Source organism: Oncorhynchus clarkii, chromosome 24 (assembly GCF_045791955.1).
Source record: "Oncorhynchus clarkii lewisi isolate Uvic-CL-2024 chromosome 24, UVic_Ocla_1.0, whole genome shotgun sequence".
NCBI lineage: Eukaryota > Metazoa > Chordata > Actinopteri > Salmoniformes > Salmonidae > Oncorhynchus > Oncorhynchus clarkii.
In genome coordinates, this window is record NC_092170.1 from 38,813,003 (window position 1) to 38,829,289 (window position 16,287).

General features: G+C 44.9%; 2 protein-coding genes across 3 annotated transcripts in view; one reads left to right on the forward strand and one right to left on the reverse strand.

Annotated features, from left to right (window-relative positions):
• LOC139382532 (signal sequence receptor, gamma) overlaps nucleotides 1–5,910 on the forward strand; it is a 6,817-nt gene extending 907 nt beyond the window's left edge. Inside the window, exons 3-5 of the mRNA XM_071126629.1 lie at nucleotides 1–76; nucleotides 4,585–4,716; nucleotides 5,237–5,910. The exon at nucleotides 1–76 is cut by the window's left edge and continues 23 nt beyond it. Coding sequence (XP_070982730.1) covers nucleotides 1–76; nucleotides 4,585–4,716; nucleotides 5,237–5,303 — 275 coding nt within the window. The 3' untranslated portion in view covers nucleotides 5,304–5,910. The remainder of the gene's footprint in view (nucleotides 77–4,584; nucleotides 4,717–5,236) is intronic.
• Nucleotides 5,911–7,474: 1,564 nt separating this feature from the next.
• LOC139382373 (potassium voltage-gated channel subfamily A regulatory beta subunit 1a) overlaps nucleotides 7,475–16,287 on the reverse strand; it is a 160,031-nt gene continuing 151,218 nt past the window's right edge. The window contains exons 9-14 of one of the 2 annotated variants that reach the window (XM_071126372.1): nucleotides 12,645–12,730; nucleotides 11,225–11,345; nucleotides 10,809–10,903; nucleotides 9,861–9,981; nucleotides 9,569–9,657; nucleotides 7,475–9,236 (exon numbers count right to left, since the gene is read on the reverse strand). In XM_071126372.1, coding sequence (XP_070982473.1) covers nucleotides 9,147–9,236; nucleotides 9,569–9,657; nucleotides 9,861–9,981; nucleotides 10,809–10,903; nucleotides 11,225–11,345; nucleotides 12,645–12,730 — 602 coding nt within the window. In that variant the 3' untranslated portion in view covers nucleotides 7,475–9,146. The remainder of the gene's footprint in view (nucleotides 9,237–9,568; nucleotides 9,658–9,860; nucleotides 9,982–10,808; nucleotides 10,904–11,224; nucleotides 11,346–12,644; nucleotides 12,731–16,287) is intronic. The other variant, XM_071126373.1, reaches the window with a different exon arrangement.

The following is a 16,287-nucleotide window of genomic DNA, read 5'->3' on the forward strand; positions in this document are numbered from 1 at the left end:
CTGTCTCCAAGGAGGTGACAAGGAAACTCTCTGAGGCTGACAATCGCAAGATGTCACGCAAGGAGAAGGATGAGAGGTCAGTCTGCCAGCCAGTCTGTGATTGGACAGATAACATGTCAATCACTCCTGAGTGGGTTACCGAGTACTCTAGAAGACATTTCTTTCCCCTCTCAATTTCATGTTGTTGAAGCTGTAGTGGTCTCACTTAAACAGCTATCCTGGGTACCAGCCTGTTTCTGGTCTCTTTAATATAGTCTAGTCCAGCCTGTTTCTGGTCTCTTTAATATAGCCTGGGTACCAGCCTGTTTCTGGTCTCTTTAATATAGTCTAGTCCAGTCTGTTTCTGGTCTCTTTAATATAGTCTAGTCCAGCCTGTTTCTGGTCTCTTTAATATAGTCTAGTCCAGCCTGTTTCTGGTCTCTTTAATATAGTCTAGTCCAGCCTGTTTCTGGTCTCTTTAATATAGTCTAGTCCAGCCTGTTTCTGCTCTCTTTAATATAGTCTAGTCCAGCCTGTTTCTGGTCTCTTTAATATAGCCTGGGTACCAGCCTGTTTCTGGTCTCTTTAATATAGTCTAGTCCAGCCTGTTTCTGGTCTCTTTAATATAGTCTAGTCCAGCCTGTTTCTGGTCTCTTTTTAATATAGTCTAGTCCAGCCTGTTTCTGGTCTCTTTAATATAGTCTAGTCCAGCCTGTTTCTGGTCTCTTTAATATAGTCTAGTCCAGCCTGTTTCTGGTCTCTTTAATATAGCCTGGGTACCAGCCTGTTTCTGGTCTCTTTAATATAGCCTGGGTGCCAGCCTGTTTCTGGTCTCTTTAATATAGCCTGGGTACCAGCCTGTTTCTGGTCTCTTTAATATAGCCTGGGTACCAGCCTGTTTCTGGTCTCTTTAATATAGTCTAGTCCAGCCTGTTTCTGGTCTCTTTAATATAGCCTGGGTGCCAGCCTGTTTCTGGTCTCTTTAATATAGCCTGGGTGCCAGCCTGTTTCTGGTCTCTTTAATATAGCCTGGATGCCAGCCTGTTTCTGGTCTCTTTAATATAGTCTAGTCCAGCCTGTTTCTGGTCTCTTTAATATAGCCTGGGTACCAGCCTGTTTCTGGTCTCTTTAATATAGCCTGGGTACCAGCCTGTTTCTGGTCTCTTTAATATAGTCTAGTCCAGCCTGTTTCTGGTCTCTTTAATATAGCCTGGGTACCAGCCTGTTTCTGGTCTCTTTAATATAGCCTGGGTGCCAGCCTGTTTCTGGTCTCTTTAATATAGTCTAGTCCAGCCTGTTTCTGGTCTCTTTAATATAGCCTGGGTACCAGCCTGTTTCTGGTCTCTTTAATATAGCCTGGTTACCAGCCTGTTTCTGGTCTCTTTAATATAGCCTGGGTACCAGCCTGTTTCTGGTCTCTTTAATATAGCCTGGGTACCAGCCTGTTTCTGGTCTCTTTAATATAGCCTGGGTACCAGCCTGTTTCTGGTCTCTTTAATATAGCCTGGGTGCCAGCCTGTTTCTGGTCTCTTTAATATAGTCTAGTCCAACCTGTTTCTGGTCTCTTTAATATAGCTTGGGTTCCCGGATTGTTTCTGGTCTCTTTAATATAGCCTGGGCTCCCGGATTGTTTCTGGTCTCTTTAATATAGCCTGGGCTCCCGGATTGTTTCTGGTCTCTTTAATATAGCCTGGGTGCCAGCCTGTTTCTGGTCTCATTAATATAGCCTGGGTACCAGCCTGTTTCTGGTCTCTTTAATATAGCCTGGGTGCCAGTCTGTTTCTGGTCTCTTTAATATAGCCTGGATTGCCAGTCTGTTTCTGGTCTCTTTAATATAGCCTGGATTGCCAGTCTGTTTCTGGTCTCTTTAATATAGCCTGGGTTGCCAGTCTGTTTCTGTTCTCTTTAATATAGCCTGGGTTCCCGGATTGTTTCTGGTCTCTTTAATATATCCTTGGTTCCCGGATTGTTTCTGGTCTCTTTAATATAGCCTGGGTACCAGCCTGTTTCTGGTCTCTTTAATATAGCCTGGGTACCAGCCTGTTTCTGGTCTCTTTAATATAGCCTGGGTACCAGCCTGTTTCTGGTCTCTTTAATATAGCCTGGGTGCCAGCCTGTTTCTGGTCTCTTTAATATAGTCTAGTCCAACCTGTTTCTGGTCTCTTTAATATAGCTTGGGTTCCCGGATTGTTTCTGGTCTCTTTAATATAGCTTGGGTTCCCGGATTGTTTCTGGTCTCTTTAATATAGCCTGGGCTCCCGGATTGTTTCTGGTCTCTTTAATATAGCCTGGGTGCCAGCCTGTTTCTGGTCTCTTTAATATAGCCTGTGTGCCAGCCTGTTTCTGGTCTCTTTAATATAGCCTGTGTGCCAGCCTGTTTCTGGTCTCTTTAATATAGTCTAGTCCAGCCTGTTTCTGGTCTCTTTAATATAGCCTGGGTACCAGCCTGTTTCTGGTCTCTTTAATATAGCCTGGGTACCAGCCTGTTTCTGGTCTCTTTAATATAGCCTGGGTACCAGCCTGTTTCTGGTCTCTTTAATATAGCCTGGGTACCAGCCTGTTTCTGGTCTCTTTAATATATCCTGGGTTCCCGGATTGTTTCTGGTCTCTTTAATATATCCTTGGTTCCCGGATTGTTTCTGGTCTCTTTAATATAGCCTGGGCTCCCGGATTGTTTCTGGTCTCTTTAATATAGCCTGGGTGCCAGCCTGTTTCTGGTCTCATTAATATAGCCTGGGTACCAGCCTGTTTCTGGTCTCTTTAATATAGCCTGGGTACCAGCCTGTTTCTGGTCTCTTTAATATAGCCTGGGTGCCAGTCTGTTTCTGGTCTCTTTAATATAGCCTGGGTTGCCAGTCTGTTTCTGTTCTCTTTAATATAGCCTGGGTTCCCGGATTGTTTCTGGTCTCTTTAATATATCCTTGGTTCCCGGATTGTTTCTGGTCTCTTTAATATAGCCTGGGTGCCAGCCTGTTTCTGGTCTCTTTAATATAGTCTAGTCCAACCTGTTTCTGGTCTCTTTAATATAGCTTGGGTTCCCGGATTGTTTCTGGTCTCTTTAATATAGCTTGGGTTCCCGGATTGTTTCTGGTCTCTTTAATATAGCCTGGGCTCCCGGATTGTTTCTGGTCTCTTTAATATAGCCTGGGTGCCAGCCTGTTTCTGGTCTCTTTAATATAGCCTGTGTGCCAGCCTGTTTCTGGTCTCTTTAATATAGCCTGTGTGCCAGCCTGTTTCTGGTCTCTTTAATATAGTCTAGTCCAGCCTGTTTCTGGTCTCTTTAATATAGCCTGGGTACCAGCCTGTTTCTGGTCTCTTTAATATAGCCTGGGTACCAGCCTGTTTCTGGTCTCTTTAATATAGCCTGGGTACCAGCCTGTTTCTGGTCTCTTTAATATAGCCTGGGTACCAGCCTGTTTCTGGTCTCTTTAATATATCCTGGGTTCCCGGATTGTTTCTGGTCTCTTTAATATATCCTTGGTTCCCGGATTGTTTCTGGTCTCTTTAATATAGCCTGGGCTCCCGGATTGTTTCTGGTCTCTTTAATATAGCCTGGGTGCCAGCCTGTTTCTGGTCTCATTAATATAGCCTGGGTACCAGCCTGTTTCTGGTCTCTTTAATATAGCCTGGGTACCAGCCTGTTTCTGGTCTCTTTAATATAGCCTGGGTGCCAGTCTGTTTCTGGTCTCTTTAATATAGCCTGGGTTGCCAGTCTGTTTCTGTTCTCTTTAATATAGCCTGGGTTCCCGGATTGTTTCTGGTCTCTTTAATATATCCTTGGTTCCCGGATTGTTTCTGGTCTCTTTAATATAGCCTGGGTTCCCAGATTGTTTCTGGCCTCTTTAATATAGCCTGGGTTCCCAGATTGTTTCTGGTCTCTTTAATATAGCCTGGGGGCCAGTCTGTTTCTGGCAACTCCTTACCGACTTTACATGTAAAATGGCTTGACAACAGAGTAGGTAAAAGCACAAACAGGTCTGGGACCAGGCTAGTGAGATCAGATCTGGGACCAGGCTAGTGAGATCAGATCTGGGACCAGGCTAGTGAGATCAGGTCTGGGACCAGGCTAGTGAGATCAGGTCTGGGACCAGGCTAGTGAGATCAGGTCTGGGACCAGGCTAGTGAGATCAGGTCTGGGACCAGGCTAGTGAGATCAGGTCTGGGACCAGGCTAGTGAGATCAGGTCTGGGACCAGGCTAGTGAGATCAGGTCTGGGACCAGGCTAGTGAGATCAGGTCTGGGACCAGGCTAGTGAGATCAGGTCTGGGACCAGGCTAGTGAGATCAGGTCTGGGACCAGGCTAGTGAGATCAGGTCTGGGACCAGGCTAGTGAGATCAGGTCTGGACCAGGCTAGTGAGATCAGGTCTGGACCAGGCTAGTGAGAACAGATCTGGACCAGGCTACCAAACAGCATGCTTAGCCATTTAAACCCTGTTCTCAAGTACATGCACAAATGGTTGAACTCTTCCTTCCCTATGTTAGGATCCTGTGTAAGGAGGAGGTAACCGACTGATTTGATACAACCTTCTCCTCCCCATGTTAGGATCCTGTGTAAGGAGGAGGTAACTGACTGATTTGATACAACCTTCTCCTCCCCATGTTAGGATCTTGTGGAAAAAGAACGAGGTAGCTGATTATGAGGCCACCACCTTCTCTATCTTCTATAACAACACTCTGTTCCTGGTCCTCGTCATCATCGCCTCCTTCTTCCTGCTGAAGAACTTCAACCCCACCGTGTATCCCATTTTAAGCACATTCATCATCAATTTAACTAGACAGGTAAAGTTCCAGTAGGAACTATGGGTGCTTTACTGAAGCTGAAAATAGATGAATGTTCCTTTACTAAATGATTGAGGCTTGACTCACATCCTGGCATTCTCATTGTCCTGTTGTGATGTAGTACTCGTAGAGGAAACATCTTTGCTTATTCATTGGCTAGGCCACAGACTACAGCCAATCACTAGTTTGTTCAAGTACAGATTTTGTATTGAATCTTCAGGTTGCCACAGCTGTATTCTATGTACATGTCTGGATTGCTGTTTTCCTCTGGCTGAAAAATGTCTGAGGAGTGTGTGCGTGGGGTTGAGTGGAGATGCTGAAATCTGTGTGTGTGTGTGTGTGTAGGAGATTCTTATTGCTCACCCATATACTATAAGTATGGTATGTAGCTCAACCTGAAGCGTTATTCCCTCACACTAGTTGCCTGCCATTTCCTCCCAGGTATGTTTTTTTTCTCCTTAACCCATTGTTCCCCAGTAACTACATCCTGTCCATCAGTGCCTCATCTGGCCTCATCGCCCTGCTGTCCACTGGATCCAAGTAAAGGAGGAAAGAAAGAAATGAACAACTGAGAAGAGGAGGGTTTGGGTCAGGGAGGGCTGGGGTGAAGCTAGGAGGAGGGTTTGGGTCAGGGAGGGCTGGGGTGAAGCTAGGAGGAGGGTTTGGGTCAGGGAGGGCTGGGGTGAAGCTAGGAGGAGGGTTTGGGTCAGGGAGGGCTGGGGTGAAGCTAGGAGGAGGGTTTGGGTCAGGGAGGGCTGGGCTGGGGTGAAGCTAGGAGGAGGGTTTGGGTCAGGGAGGGCTGGGCTGGGGTGAAGCTAGGAGGAGGGTTTGGGTCAGGGAGGGCTGGGCTGGGGTGAAGCTAGGAGGAGGGAATGGGGTTTCGGTCAGGGAGGGCTGGGGTGAAGCTAGGAGGAGGGAATGGGGTTTGGGTCAGGGATGGCTGGGGTGAAGCTAGGAGGAGGGAATGGGGTTTGGGTCAAGGGGGGCTGGGGTGAAGCTTGGATATTTTTTTGTAATGATTGAGGGAAGGAGAATTAAAATAATCATTTCAGCTGTAAGTCTTCATGAAATGCATGATCAAATGTCTGGAGGTCACTCCAGGTCACTCTGTCCTACACTTTTTGTACTAATTAAAGTGGCCAGATCAAGAACCGGTGTGTGTGTGGTTATTATTGTCAATCAGCAAATAATCAGAAACTGATTTACATTTCCAGGAATGAAACGCCAATAGATTTCATCATCATTGTGCATTTATTAATGAAGTGTCATATTATTTTTTAAACTGAATGAGAATATAAACGCATATCAAGTGTTTTCATGAGCTGAAATGGATCCCACAGATGTTCCATATAAACAAAAAGCTTATTTCTCTCAAATGTTGTGGCACATTTGTTTACCTCTCTGTTAGTGAGCATTTCTCCTTTGCCAAGATAATCCTTCCATCTGAAAGGTGTGGCATATCAAGAAGCTGATTCAACATCATACTCATTACACAGGTGCACCTTGTGCTGTGGGGCAAAAGGCCACTAAAATGTGCAGTTTTTTTCACACAACACAATGTCATGTTTTGAGGGAGCGTGCAATTGGCATGCTGACTGCAGGAATGTCCACCAGAGCTGTTGCCAGAGAATTCAATGTTAATTTCTCTACTATAAACTGCCTCCGTTGTTTTAGAGAATTTGGCAGTACGCCCAACCGGCCTCATAACACAGACCACGTGTGGTGTTGTGTAGGTGAGAGGATTTCTGAGTGTCCCATGGTGGAGTTATGGTATGGACACGCATAAGCTACGGACTAAACACAATGGCATTTTATAGATGGCAATTTTAATGCACAAAACATACTGTGACGAGATCCCGAGGCCCATTGTCATGTCATTTATCCACCACCATCACCTCATGTTTCAGCATGATAATCCACGGCCCCACGTCGCAAGGATCTGTACACATTTCCTGCAAGCTGAAAATGTCCCAGTTCTTCCATGGCCTGTATACTCACCAGACATGTCACCTATTGAGCATGTTTGGGATGCTCTGGATCGACGTGTACGGAAGCGTGTTCCAGTTCCCGCCAATATCCAGCAGCTCCGCACAGCCATTGAAAAGGTGTGGGACGACGTTACACAGCTGCATGAGGCGTGTAAATGGTGGTTACACTCAGATACTGACTGGTTTTCTGATCCAATACCTTTTATCTGTGACAGATATCTGTATTCCCAGTCATATGAAATCCATAGATTAGGGACTAATGTTTTTTTTTCTTTTCTTCAATTGACTGATTTCCGTGTATGTACTGTTACTCGGGCAAATCTGAAATGGTTGCGTGTTGAGTTTATATTATTCTATATATATATATATATATATGCTATTTACAGAGAGGTCACTCTTCTCATGGCAGGATAGGAAATATGTACATTAATGATCAGGATAGATGGATGGACACTGATCATGTCAGTAATATAGTTCAGGGTGTCCTAAACTCAGTCCCCCACCCACCCACGGGTGCACGTTCTGGTTTTTGCCCGAGCACCACACAGCTAATTCAAATAGCCAACTCCTCATCAAGCTGTGATGATTTGAATGAACTGTGGAGTGCTAGGGCAGAAGAACAGAAAATGCACGCAGAGGGAGATCCAGGACCGAGTTTGGGAAACACTGATTTATAGTTGGTAAATCCTCTCTTCTGATAACTTTAGATACTGTAGAAAACAACACCTTTATAACGGTCTGATATGTTTTAATACAGTAGTTTACATTGTCAGTCTGGGCTAAATGGGTAAACCCAGGAGCAGAGCCTTGGATCAGCACCAAACAGCCATGGATGTATTGTGCTGCTGAGAGAGGAGAAACAGTACAACACTATTTACACAATACTTATAGGTTATTTACACAATACTTATAAGTTCTTTATAGAATACTTATAGGTTCTTTATAGAATACTTATAGGTTATTTACACAATACTTATAGGTTCTTTATAGAATACTTATAGGTTCTTTATAGAATACTTATAGGTTCTTTATAGAATACTTAGGTTCTTTATAGAATACTTATAGGTTCTTTATAGAATACTTATAGGTTCTTTATAGAATACTTATAGGTTCTTTATAGAATACTTATAGGTTCTTTATAGAATACTTAGGTTATTTATAGAATATTTCTAGGTTATTTATAGAATACTTTAGTTTCATATTGCAACAAAGGGGACTTGAGGTCTGTTTTGCTTACGTTACAAGGTTTGCACAATAAAGTTTAATCCTGTATATACACCCCTGAAAGACAAAAAAAAATTCTAACCCACAGAAGAAACTTATTTTCACGTATTATTATAGAATAGATATAGGCCTACATCTTTCTAAATACTTCACCTATCTTTCACATTATCTAACCAGCAACACCCACAGGTAACATTGGTCTGGTTGGGAGGTTATGTCACAGAGTGGCTTGTGCTATCCCAGATTCCCGTCAGCAACTAAAGATGCAGGTTCAAATTACAGGCAGGAGGAGGAGAGGCAGGATTCTCCTCTATGGATGCAGACAGAGAGTATACAGTACAGGAGGCCCCCTGCTCACTCAGACAGGCATTATACAGAGCAGATAGGCCACTGGGAGAATCTTAATTGCATTTCCTTGCCTCCCCACGTCCTCTTTCCTCTCCTCCTTCTCAAAACCCATTGGATGAGAAAGCCAGGGGTCTCTCCCCTCTGACCTTCTCCTCCAATGGGTTTTGAGAAGTTGGTGAGGAGAGAGGATGCGAGGAGTATGGAATTGAGATTCTCCCAAGGAAAATGCAAATGAGATTCTCCTGCGCTCTCTCACTAATAATCTATTGAAGATATCGGATAGCAGTTTCTCATACGACCAGATGGGGGCGACAACATGCACATTCTTCCCCGCACAGACAGAACAAAGGCCTGTGGCTGAAACTCACTTTCCCAGGGTGCTCTGCTTTGCGAGGTCAAACGGTGGTCAAATGCAGTATACTGGCTTGAAGAGAGGAGTTTGTTTTCAAAATGCATTGTGAAAGACGTTTACGGTATATTCTAAGTTTTATCCCCTTTCTGTGTTGTTTTGTACAATGTGCCTTTGAAGAGAAAGTCCAGGCACATCAGAGAGGAAGCATGCACCTACATGGTTAACAAACTCAGGAGACAGAGAATCTACTGATAAGAGTAAGCTGAGCTGAAAGCTGGTCTAGGCAGAGGGTTAGCAGGGTTAGGCTGAACTGAGCTCGGTTACACTGGACTAAGAATGCTGGGGCTGAGCTGAGCAGGCCTGAACTGGGCTGGGATTAGACTGAGCTGAAACCCCATGGAGGCTGAGCCCAGGAGGTTGGTGGAACTGGATCCACAGTGGTTGTACAGTAGTGGTTCTGCTTCCTCCTGGGTGTCTAGGAGCGATAGTCCTTCTTACTGTACGGCTTGTTCTCCAGTATGTGATCGATGTCCGACACCACATGAGACGTCATTTTTGGAAGGAACTGTGGAAAATATCAGAACGTGTGAGGACATGTTTTCCTACGTTTTCAGACACACAATGGTCCTGACAAGACCACCAGGATAACAAAACATTTTATATTTCCATGTCCTCAATTTGGTAAAATGATATTTTAGACTTATGAGTTAAGTTTAGGGTCAGAACTTAGGGTGTGATTTAGGAGTTAGGGAAAATAGGATTTTGAATGGGAATACATTTTTACTCCTCAAAAATGTGTGTGTGTGTGTGTGTGTGTGTGTGTGTGTGTGTGTGTGTGTGTGTGTGTGTGTGTGTGTGTGTGTGTGTGTGTGTGTGTGTGTGTGTGTGTTTTTTTACCTGTATGGCGCCTAGGTTCTCTGTTAGCTGCTCTGGACTGGAGGATCCCAGGAGGACTGAACTCACCCCCTCATTCCTCAAACACCAGGCTAGGGAAGGAGAGAAGGAAGGAGGGAGGAAATGACAGAGCGGGGGACAATTATGGGTTGTTTAATCTAGTGTGACATTAATGGAATTCCTCATAGAAATGTGAATGTACTGTTGGCATCCACTTGGTGGCGCTCTACCATCATTAATACTAAAGTACTGAAACAAAGTAGTGTTTGTGTGTGCCCATGCTCATCTCTCTCACCTACGGCCAGCTGTGGGAGAGTACAGCCCAGCTTCTCAGCAATGTGTCCCAGCTCCTTCAGCTTCGCCTGCTGTTTCCTCCCATCCTCACTCACTATCTTCTCCTTTAACCACTGATACGACTGCAGAGGGAGAGAGAACGAGAGCGAGAGAGAAAGAGGGAAAGAGAGAAAGAAAGAAAGAGGGAGAGCGACAGGAAAAGAGTGGAGAGGGAGAAGAGAGAGACAGAGAGACAGAGAGAGAGAGGGGAAAGAGGGAAAGAGGGAGAGCGAGAGGAAAAGAGTGGAGAGGGAGAAGAGAGAGACAGAGAGACAGAGAGAAAGAGGGAAAGAGGGAGAGCGAGAGGAAAAGAGTGGAGAGGGAGAAGAGAGAGACAGAGAGACAGAGAGAAAGAGGGAAAGAGGGAGAGCGAGAGGAAAAGAGTGGAGAGGGAGAAGAGAGAGACAGAGAGACAGAGAGAGAGAGGGGAAAGAGGGAAAGAGGGAGAGCGAGAGGAAAAGAGTGGAGAGGGAGAAGAGAGAGACAGAGAGAGAGAAAGAGAGAAAGAGGGAGAGCAACAGGAAAAAAGTGGAGAGGGAGAAGAGAGAGACAGAGAGACAGAGAGAAAGAGGGGAAAGAGAGAAAGAGGGAGAGCGACAGGAAAAGAGTGGAGAGGGAGAAGAGAGAGACAGAGAGACAGAGAGAGAGAGCTGGAAGTGTATCAGGCAGGTCTCTCAAGGCGGTATTCAACATCCGTCCAGGTACTCAGGATGTTGAGAGATGACTTAATGGGTATAAGCGGATGGGCGAAGCCGCGAGCTCCGGCTAGGCACTCGTTTTCAAACTTTAACCCTTACCTTAACCATCTGGAGTTAATGCCTAAACTTAACCTGCATTTTTATTTTTATTTTTTAGAAATGTCGGATTCTGCAGTGAGACTGAGAGGTTGTTGAGTGGATACAGGACCTACCTTCATGGATGCCCTGGAGGTTTCTGGGATGCCGTTCTGGTACTTCCCTGTGATGATGCCACAGGCCAGCGGAGACCACGTCATTGCCCCGACACCTGTCACCATGGAGACCAGAGGGAATGTGGGAACAGAGAGGGAGGGAGGGAGTGAGTGACAGATAACTGTGAGATCTATTATCACTGTCAATCAGACGGACACCAAACAGACGCTCTCATGAAATCCCCGGTCTGAACCCCAGCAGATGTTAGGGGAGTGGAGTGCTCAGGAGGACGTTATCATATCACTTTATTACAATCATATAAGGATTGATTATGTTTGTATCCACTGTTTAGAACCCTGTAGCAGATGGGAGGATGGTGAACATTCAGCATATGTGAGAGAAGTGGGCGTGGCCAGCCTGGATGATTGACACATGCCTATCTTGTGGTAGAGTTCTGGAAGCTGGACCTCCACCTTCTCCCTCTGGAAGAGATGGTACTCAGACTGCTCACACACCGGAGGGATCAGGTTAAACTGTCTGGCCACAGAGTACGCCTCCTAGAGAGAGAGAGGGGGAGCGCGAGAGAGAGAGAGAGAGAGAGGGGGGGGGGGGCGCAAGAGAGAGAGAGTTTTTTGGAGAGATGAGGAGAGGGATCCTAATCAGAATTCATGAATTATACTGTATTCAGCTCATTTAGCTTAGTCTATATTTCTCACACCAATTCACTTGCCTCGCATATCTATGTTTCCATATGTGCGTTTGCAAAGAGAAATGCCATAGAAAATACACGTACAGCGCTCATTGCTTTCTTAAACATCAGCACAACCACTCTTATCTGCTACAGGCTGTGGTGGGGGGGGCTGGTTTGCCTCTCGGCTCTGTTCCCCATGTCTGTGTATACCACTGCATTATAGATGGTGTCTAAATTACAGTGCTTTCATCTGAGCTGCTACGCTACAACATTCACCCTAATCACAATCAACACAACATCATGTGCTGCGCTTAACACACACTTGCAGAGAACGAGAGGTTGTTGACTACAGAAAATCCTGGGGATGCTTTAGCAATCGGTCATTATCAGGCTTTTTTTCTTAGAAATGTAGTTAGCCACCATCTCTCCTATCCTCCCCCTTCTCCTCCAAATCAGCCAGGACATAAAAAGGTCCACAGACAGACAGCCTGTTTCCCTGTTATTCAGCACACAAACAAGAGGCTCCGAGGCTCTCTACGAGGCTCTCTACGAGGCTCTCTACGAGGCTCTCTCTGAAGGCTCTTTCTGAAGGCTCTCTCTGAAGGCTCTCTCTGAAGGCTCTCTACGAGGCTCTCTACGAGGCTCTCTCTGAAGGCTCTCTCTGAAGGCTCTCTCTGAAGGCTCTCTCTGAGATTCTGAGGCTCGCTCCGAGGCTCTCTCTGAGATTCTGAGGCTCTCTCGGAGGCTCTCTCCGAGTTTCTGAGGCTCTCTCCGAGGCTCTCTCCGAGACTCTCTCTGAGGCTCTCTCTGAGGCTCTGAGGCTCTCTCCGAGGCTCTCTCTGAGGCTCTCTCTGAGGCTCTGAGGCTCTCTCCGAGGCTCTCTCTGAGGCTCTCTCTGAGGCTCTGAGGCTCTCTCCGAGGCTCTCTCTGAGGCTCTCTCTGAGGCTCTCTCTGAGGCTCTGAGTCTCTCGCCGAGGCTCGCGCCGAGGCTCTGTCAGAGGCCTCCACAGATTATTGACTGCCTTTGAGGGCTCACAGACTTGCTGTATGAGCCTGATCTGTAATGAGAGTTTTAAAGTGAAGATTGTGTGAGTACTGTAGGGAGGTTTTGTCACATGGGCTACGGGTCAGGGGTTAGGGGTTAAAGGTCATAGGGTTAACTCACCATGATCTCCATGGCTGTCCATCGAGATGTCCCCCAGTACATGGACATCCCCTGGTTGATCACATACGTCATGGCTCTCACAATCTCTGAGGAGATAAGGACATCAATCAATCTACAATTCCTGTGGCAGTCCTCATGAGAGACAGTTTCATCATAGCTCTTGATGGTTTTTGTGACTGCACTTGAAGAAACTTTCAAAGTTCTTGAAATGTTCCGTATTGACTGACCTTCATGTCTTAAAGTAATGATGGACTGTTGTTTCTCTTTGCTTATTTGAGCTGTCCTTGCCATAATATGGACTTGGTCTTTTATCAAATAGGGTTATCTTCTGTATACCAACCCTACCTTGTCACAACACAACTGATTGGCTCAAATGCATTAAGAAGGAAAGAAATTCCATAATTGAAATGCATTCCAGGTGACTACCTCATGAAGCTGGTTGAGAGAATGCCAAGAGTGTGCAAAGGGTGGCTAGTTTGATATATTTTGATTTGTTTAACACTTTTTTGCTTACTACATGATTCCATGTGTTATTTCATAGTTCTGATGTCTTCACTATTATTCTACAATGTAGAAAATAGTCAAAATAAAGAAAAACCCTTGAATGAGTAGATGTTCTAAAACCTTTTGACCGGTAGTGTTTATATACGGTATATCAGAGTAGGTGGAGCTGTATGAGGATGGGCTCATTGTAAGTAGTGTATAGATACGGTATATCAGAGTAGGTGGAGCTGTAGGAGGATGGGCTCATTGTAAGTAGTGTTTATATACGGTATATCAGAGTAGGTGGAGCTGTATGAGGATGGGCTCATTGTAAGTAGTGTATAGATACGGTATATCAGAGTAGGTGGAGCTGTAGGAGGATGGGCTCATTGTAAGTAGTGTTTATATACGGTATATCAGAGTAGGTGGAGCTGTAGGAGGATGGGCTCATTGTAAGTAGTGTGTATATACGGTATATCAGAGTAGGTGGAGCTGTAGGAGGATGGGCTCATTGTAAGTAGTGTTTATATACGGTATATCAGAGTAGGTGGAGCTGTAGGAGGATGGGCTCATTGTAAGTAGTGTTTATATACGGTATATCAGAGTAGGTGGAGCTGTAGGAGGATGGGCTCATTGTAAGTAGTGTTTATATACGGTATATCAGAGTAGGTGGAGCTGTAGGAGGATGGGCTCATTGTAAGTAGTGTGTATATACGGTATATCAGAGTAGGTGGAGCTGTAGGAGGATGGGCTCATTGTAAGTAGTGTTTATATACGGTATATCAGAGTAGGTGGAGCTGTAGGAGGATGGGCTCATTGTAAGTAGTGTTTATATACGGTATATCAGAGTAGGTGGAGCTGTAGGAGGATGGGCTCATTGTAAGTAGTGTTTATATACGGTATATCAGAGTAGGTGGAGCTGTAGGAGGATGGGCTCATTGTAAGTAGTGTTTATATACGGTATATCAGAGTAGGTGGAGCTGTAGGAGGATGGGCTCATTGTAAGTAGTGTTTATATACGGTATATCAGAGTAGGTGGAGCTGTAGGAGGATGGGCTCATTGTAAGTAGTGTATAGATACGGTATATCAGAGTAGGTGGAGCTGTATGAGGATGGGCTCATTGTAAGTAGTGTTTATATACGGTATATCAGAGTAGGTGGAGCTGTAGGAGGATGGGCTCATTGTAAGTAGTGTATAGATACGGTATATCAGAGTAGGTGGAGCTGTAGGAGGATGGGCTCATTGTAAGTAGTGTTTATATACGGTATATCAGAGTAGGTGGAGCTGTAGGAGGATGGGCTCATTGTAAGTAGTGTTTATATACGGTATATCAGAGTAGGTGGAGCTGTATGAGGATGGGCTCATTGTAAGTAGTGTATAGATACGGTATATCAGAGTAGGTGGAGCTGTAGGAGGATGGGCTCATTGTAAGTAGTGTTTATATACGGTATATCAGAGTAGGTGGAGCTGTAGGAGGATGGGCTCATTGTAAGTAGTGTGTATATACGGTATATCAGAGTAGGTGGAGCTGTAGGAGGATGGGCTCATTGTAAGTAGTGTTTATATACGGTATATCAGAGTAGGTGGAGCTGTAGGAGGATGGGCTCATTGTAAGTAGTGTTTATATACGGTATATCAGAGTAGGTGGAGCTGTAGGAGGATGGGCTCATTGTAAGTAGTGTTTATATACGGTATATCAGAGTAGGTGGAGCTGTAGGAGGATGGGCTCATTGTAAGTAGTGTTTATATACGGTATATCAGAGTAGGTGGAGCTGTAGGAGGATGGGCTCATTGTAAGTAGTGTTTATATACGGTATATCAGAGTAGGTGGAGCTGTAGGAGGATGGGCTCATTGTAAGTAGTGTTTATATACGGTATATCAGAGTAGGTGGAGCTGTAGGAGGATGGGCTCATTGTAAGTAGTGTATAGATACGGTATATCAGAGTAGGTGGAGCTGTAGGAGGATGGGCTCATTGTAAGTAGTGTTTATATACGGTATATCAGAGTAGGTGGAGCTGTATGAGGATGGGCTCATTGTAAGTAGTGTTTATATACGGTATATCAGAGTAGGTGGAGCTGTAGGAGGATGGGCTCATTGTAAGTAGTGTATATATACGGTATATCAGAGTAGGTGGAGCTGTAGGAGGATGGGCTCATTGTAAGTAGTGTTTATATACGGTATATCAGAGTAGGTGGAGCTGTATGAGGATGGGCTCATTGTAAGTAGTGTTTATATACGGTATATCAGAGTAGGTGGAGCTGTAGGAGGATGGGCTCATTGTAAGTAGTGTATATATACGGTATATCAGAGTAGGTGGAGCTGTAGGAGGATGGGCTCATTGTAAGTAGTGTTTATATACGGTATATCAGAGTAGGTGGAGCTGTAGGAGGATGGGCTCATTGTAAGTAGTGTATAGATACGGTATATCAGAGTAGGTGGAGCTGTAGGAGGATGGGCTCATTGTAAGTAGTGTTTATATACGGTATATCAGAGTAGGTGGAGCTGTAGGAGGATGGGCTCATTGTAAGTAGTGTGTATATACGGTATATCAGAGTAGGTGGAGCTGTAGGAGGATGGGCTCATTGTAAGTAGTGTTTATATACGGTATATCAGAGTAGGTGGAGCTGTATGAGGATGGGCTCATTGTAAGTAGTGTATAGATACGGTATATCAGAGTAGGTGGAGCTGTAGGAGGATGGGCTCATTGTAAGTAGTGTTTATATACGGTATATCAGAGTAGGTGGAGCTGTAGGAGGATGGGCTCATTGTAAGTAGTGTGTATATACGGTATATCAGAGTAGGTGGAGCTGTAGGAGGATGGGCTCATTGTAAGTAGTGTATAGATACGGTATATCAGAGTAGGTGGAGCTGTAGGAGGATGGGCTCATTGTAAGTAGTGTTTATATACGGTATATCAGAGTAGGTGGAGCTGTATGAGGATGGGCTCATTGTAAGTAGTGTTTATATACGGTATATCAGAGTAGGTGGAGCTGTAGGAGGATGGGCTCATTGTAAGTAGTGTATATATACGGTATATCAGAGTAGGTGGAGCTGTAGGAGGATGGGCTCATTGTAAGTAGTGTTTATATACGGTATATCAGAGTAGGTGGAGCTGTATGAGGATGGGCTCATTGTAAGTAGTGTTTATATACGGTAT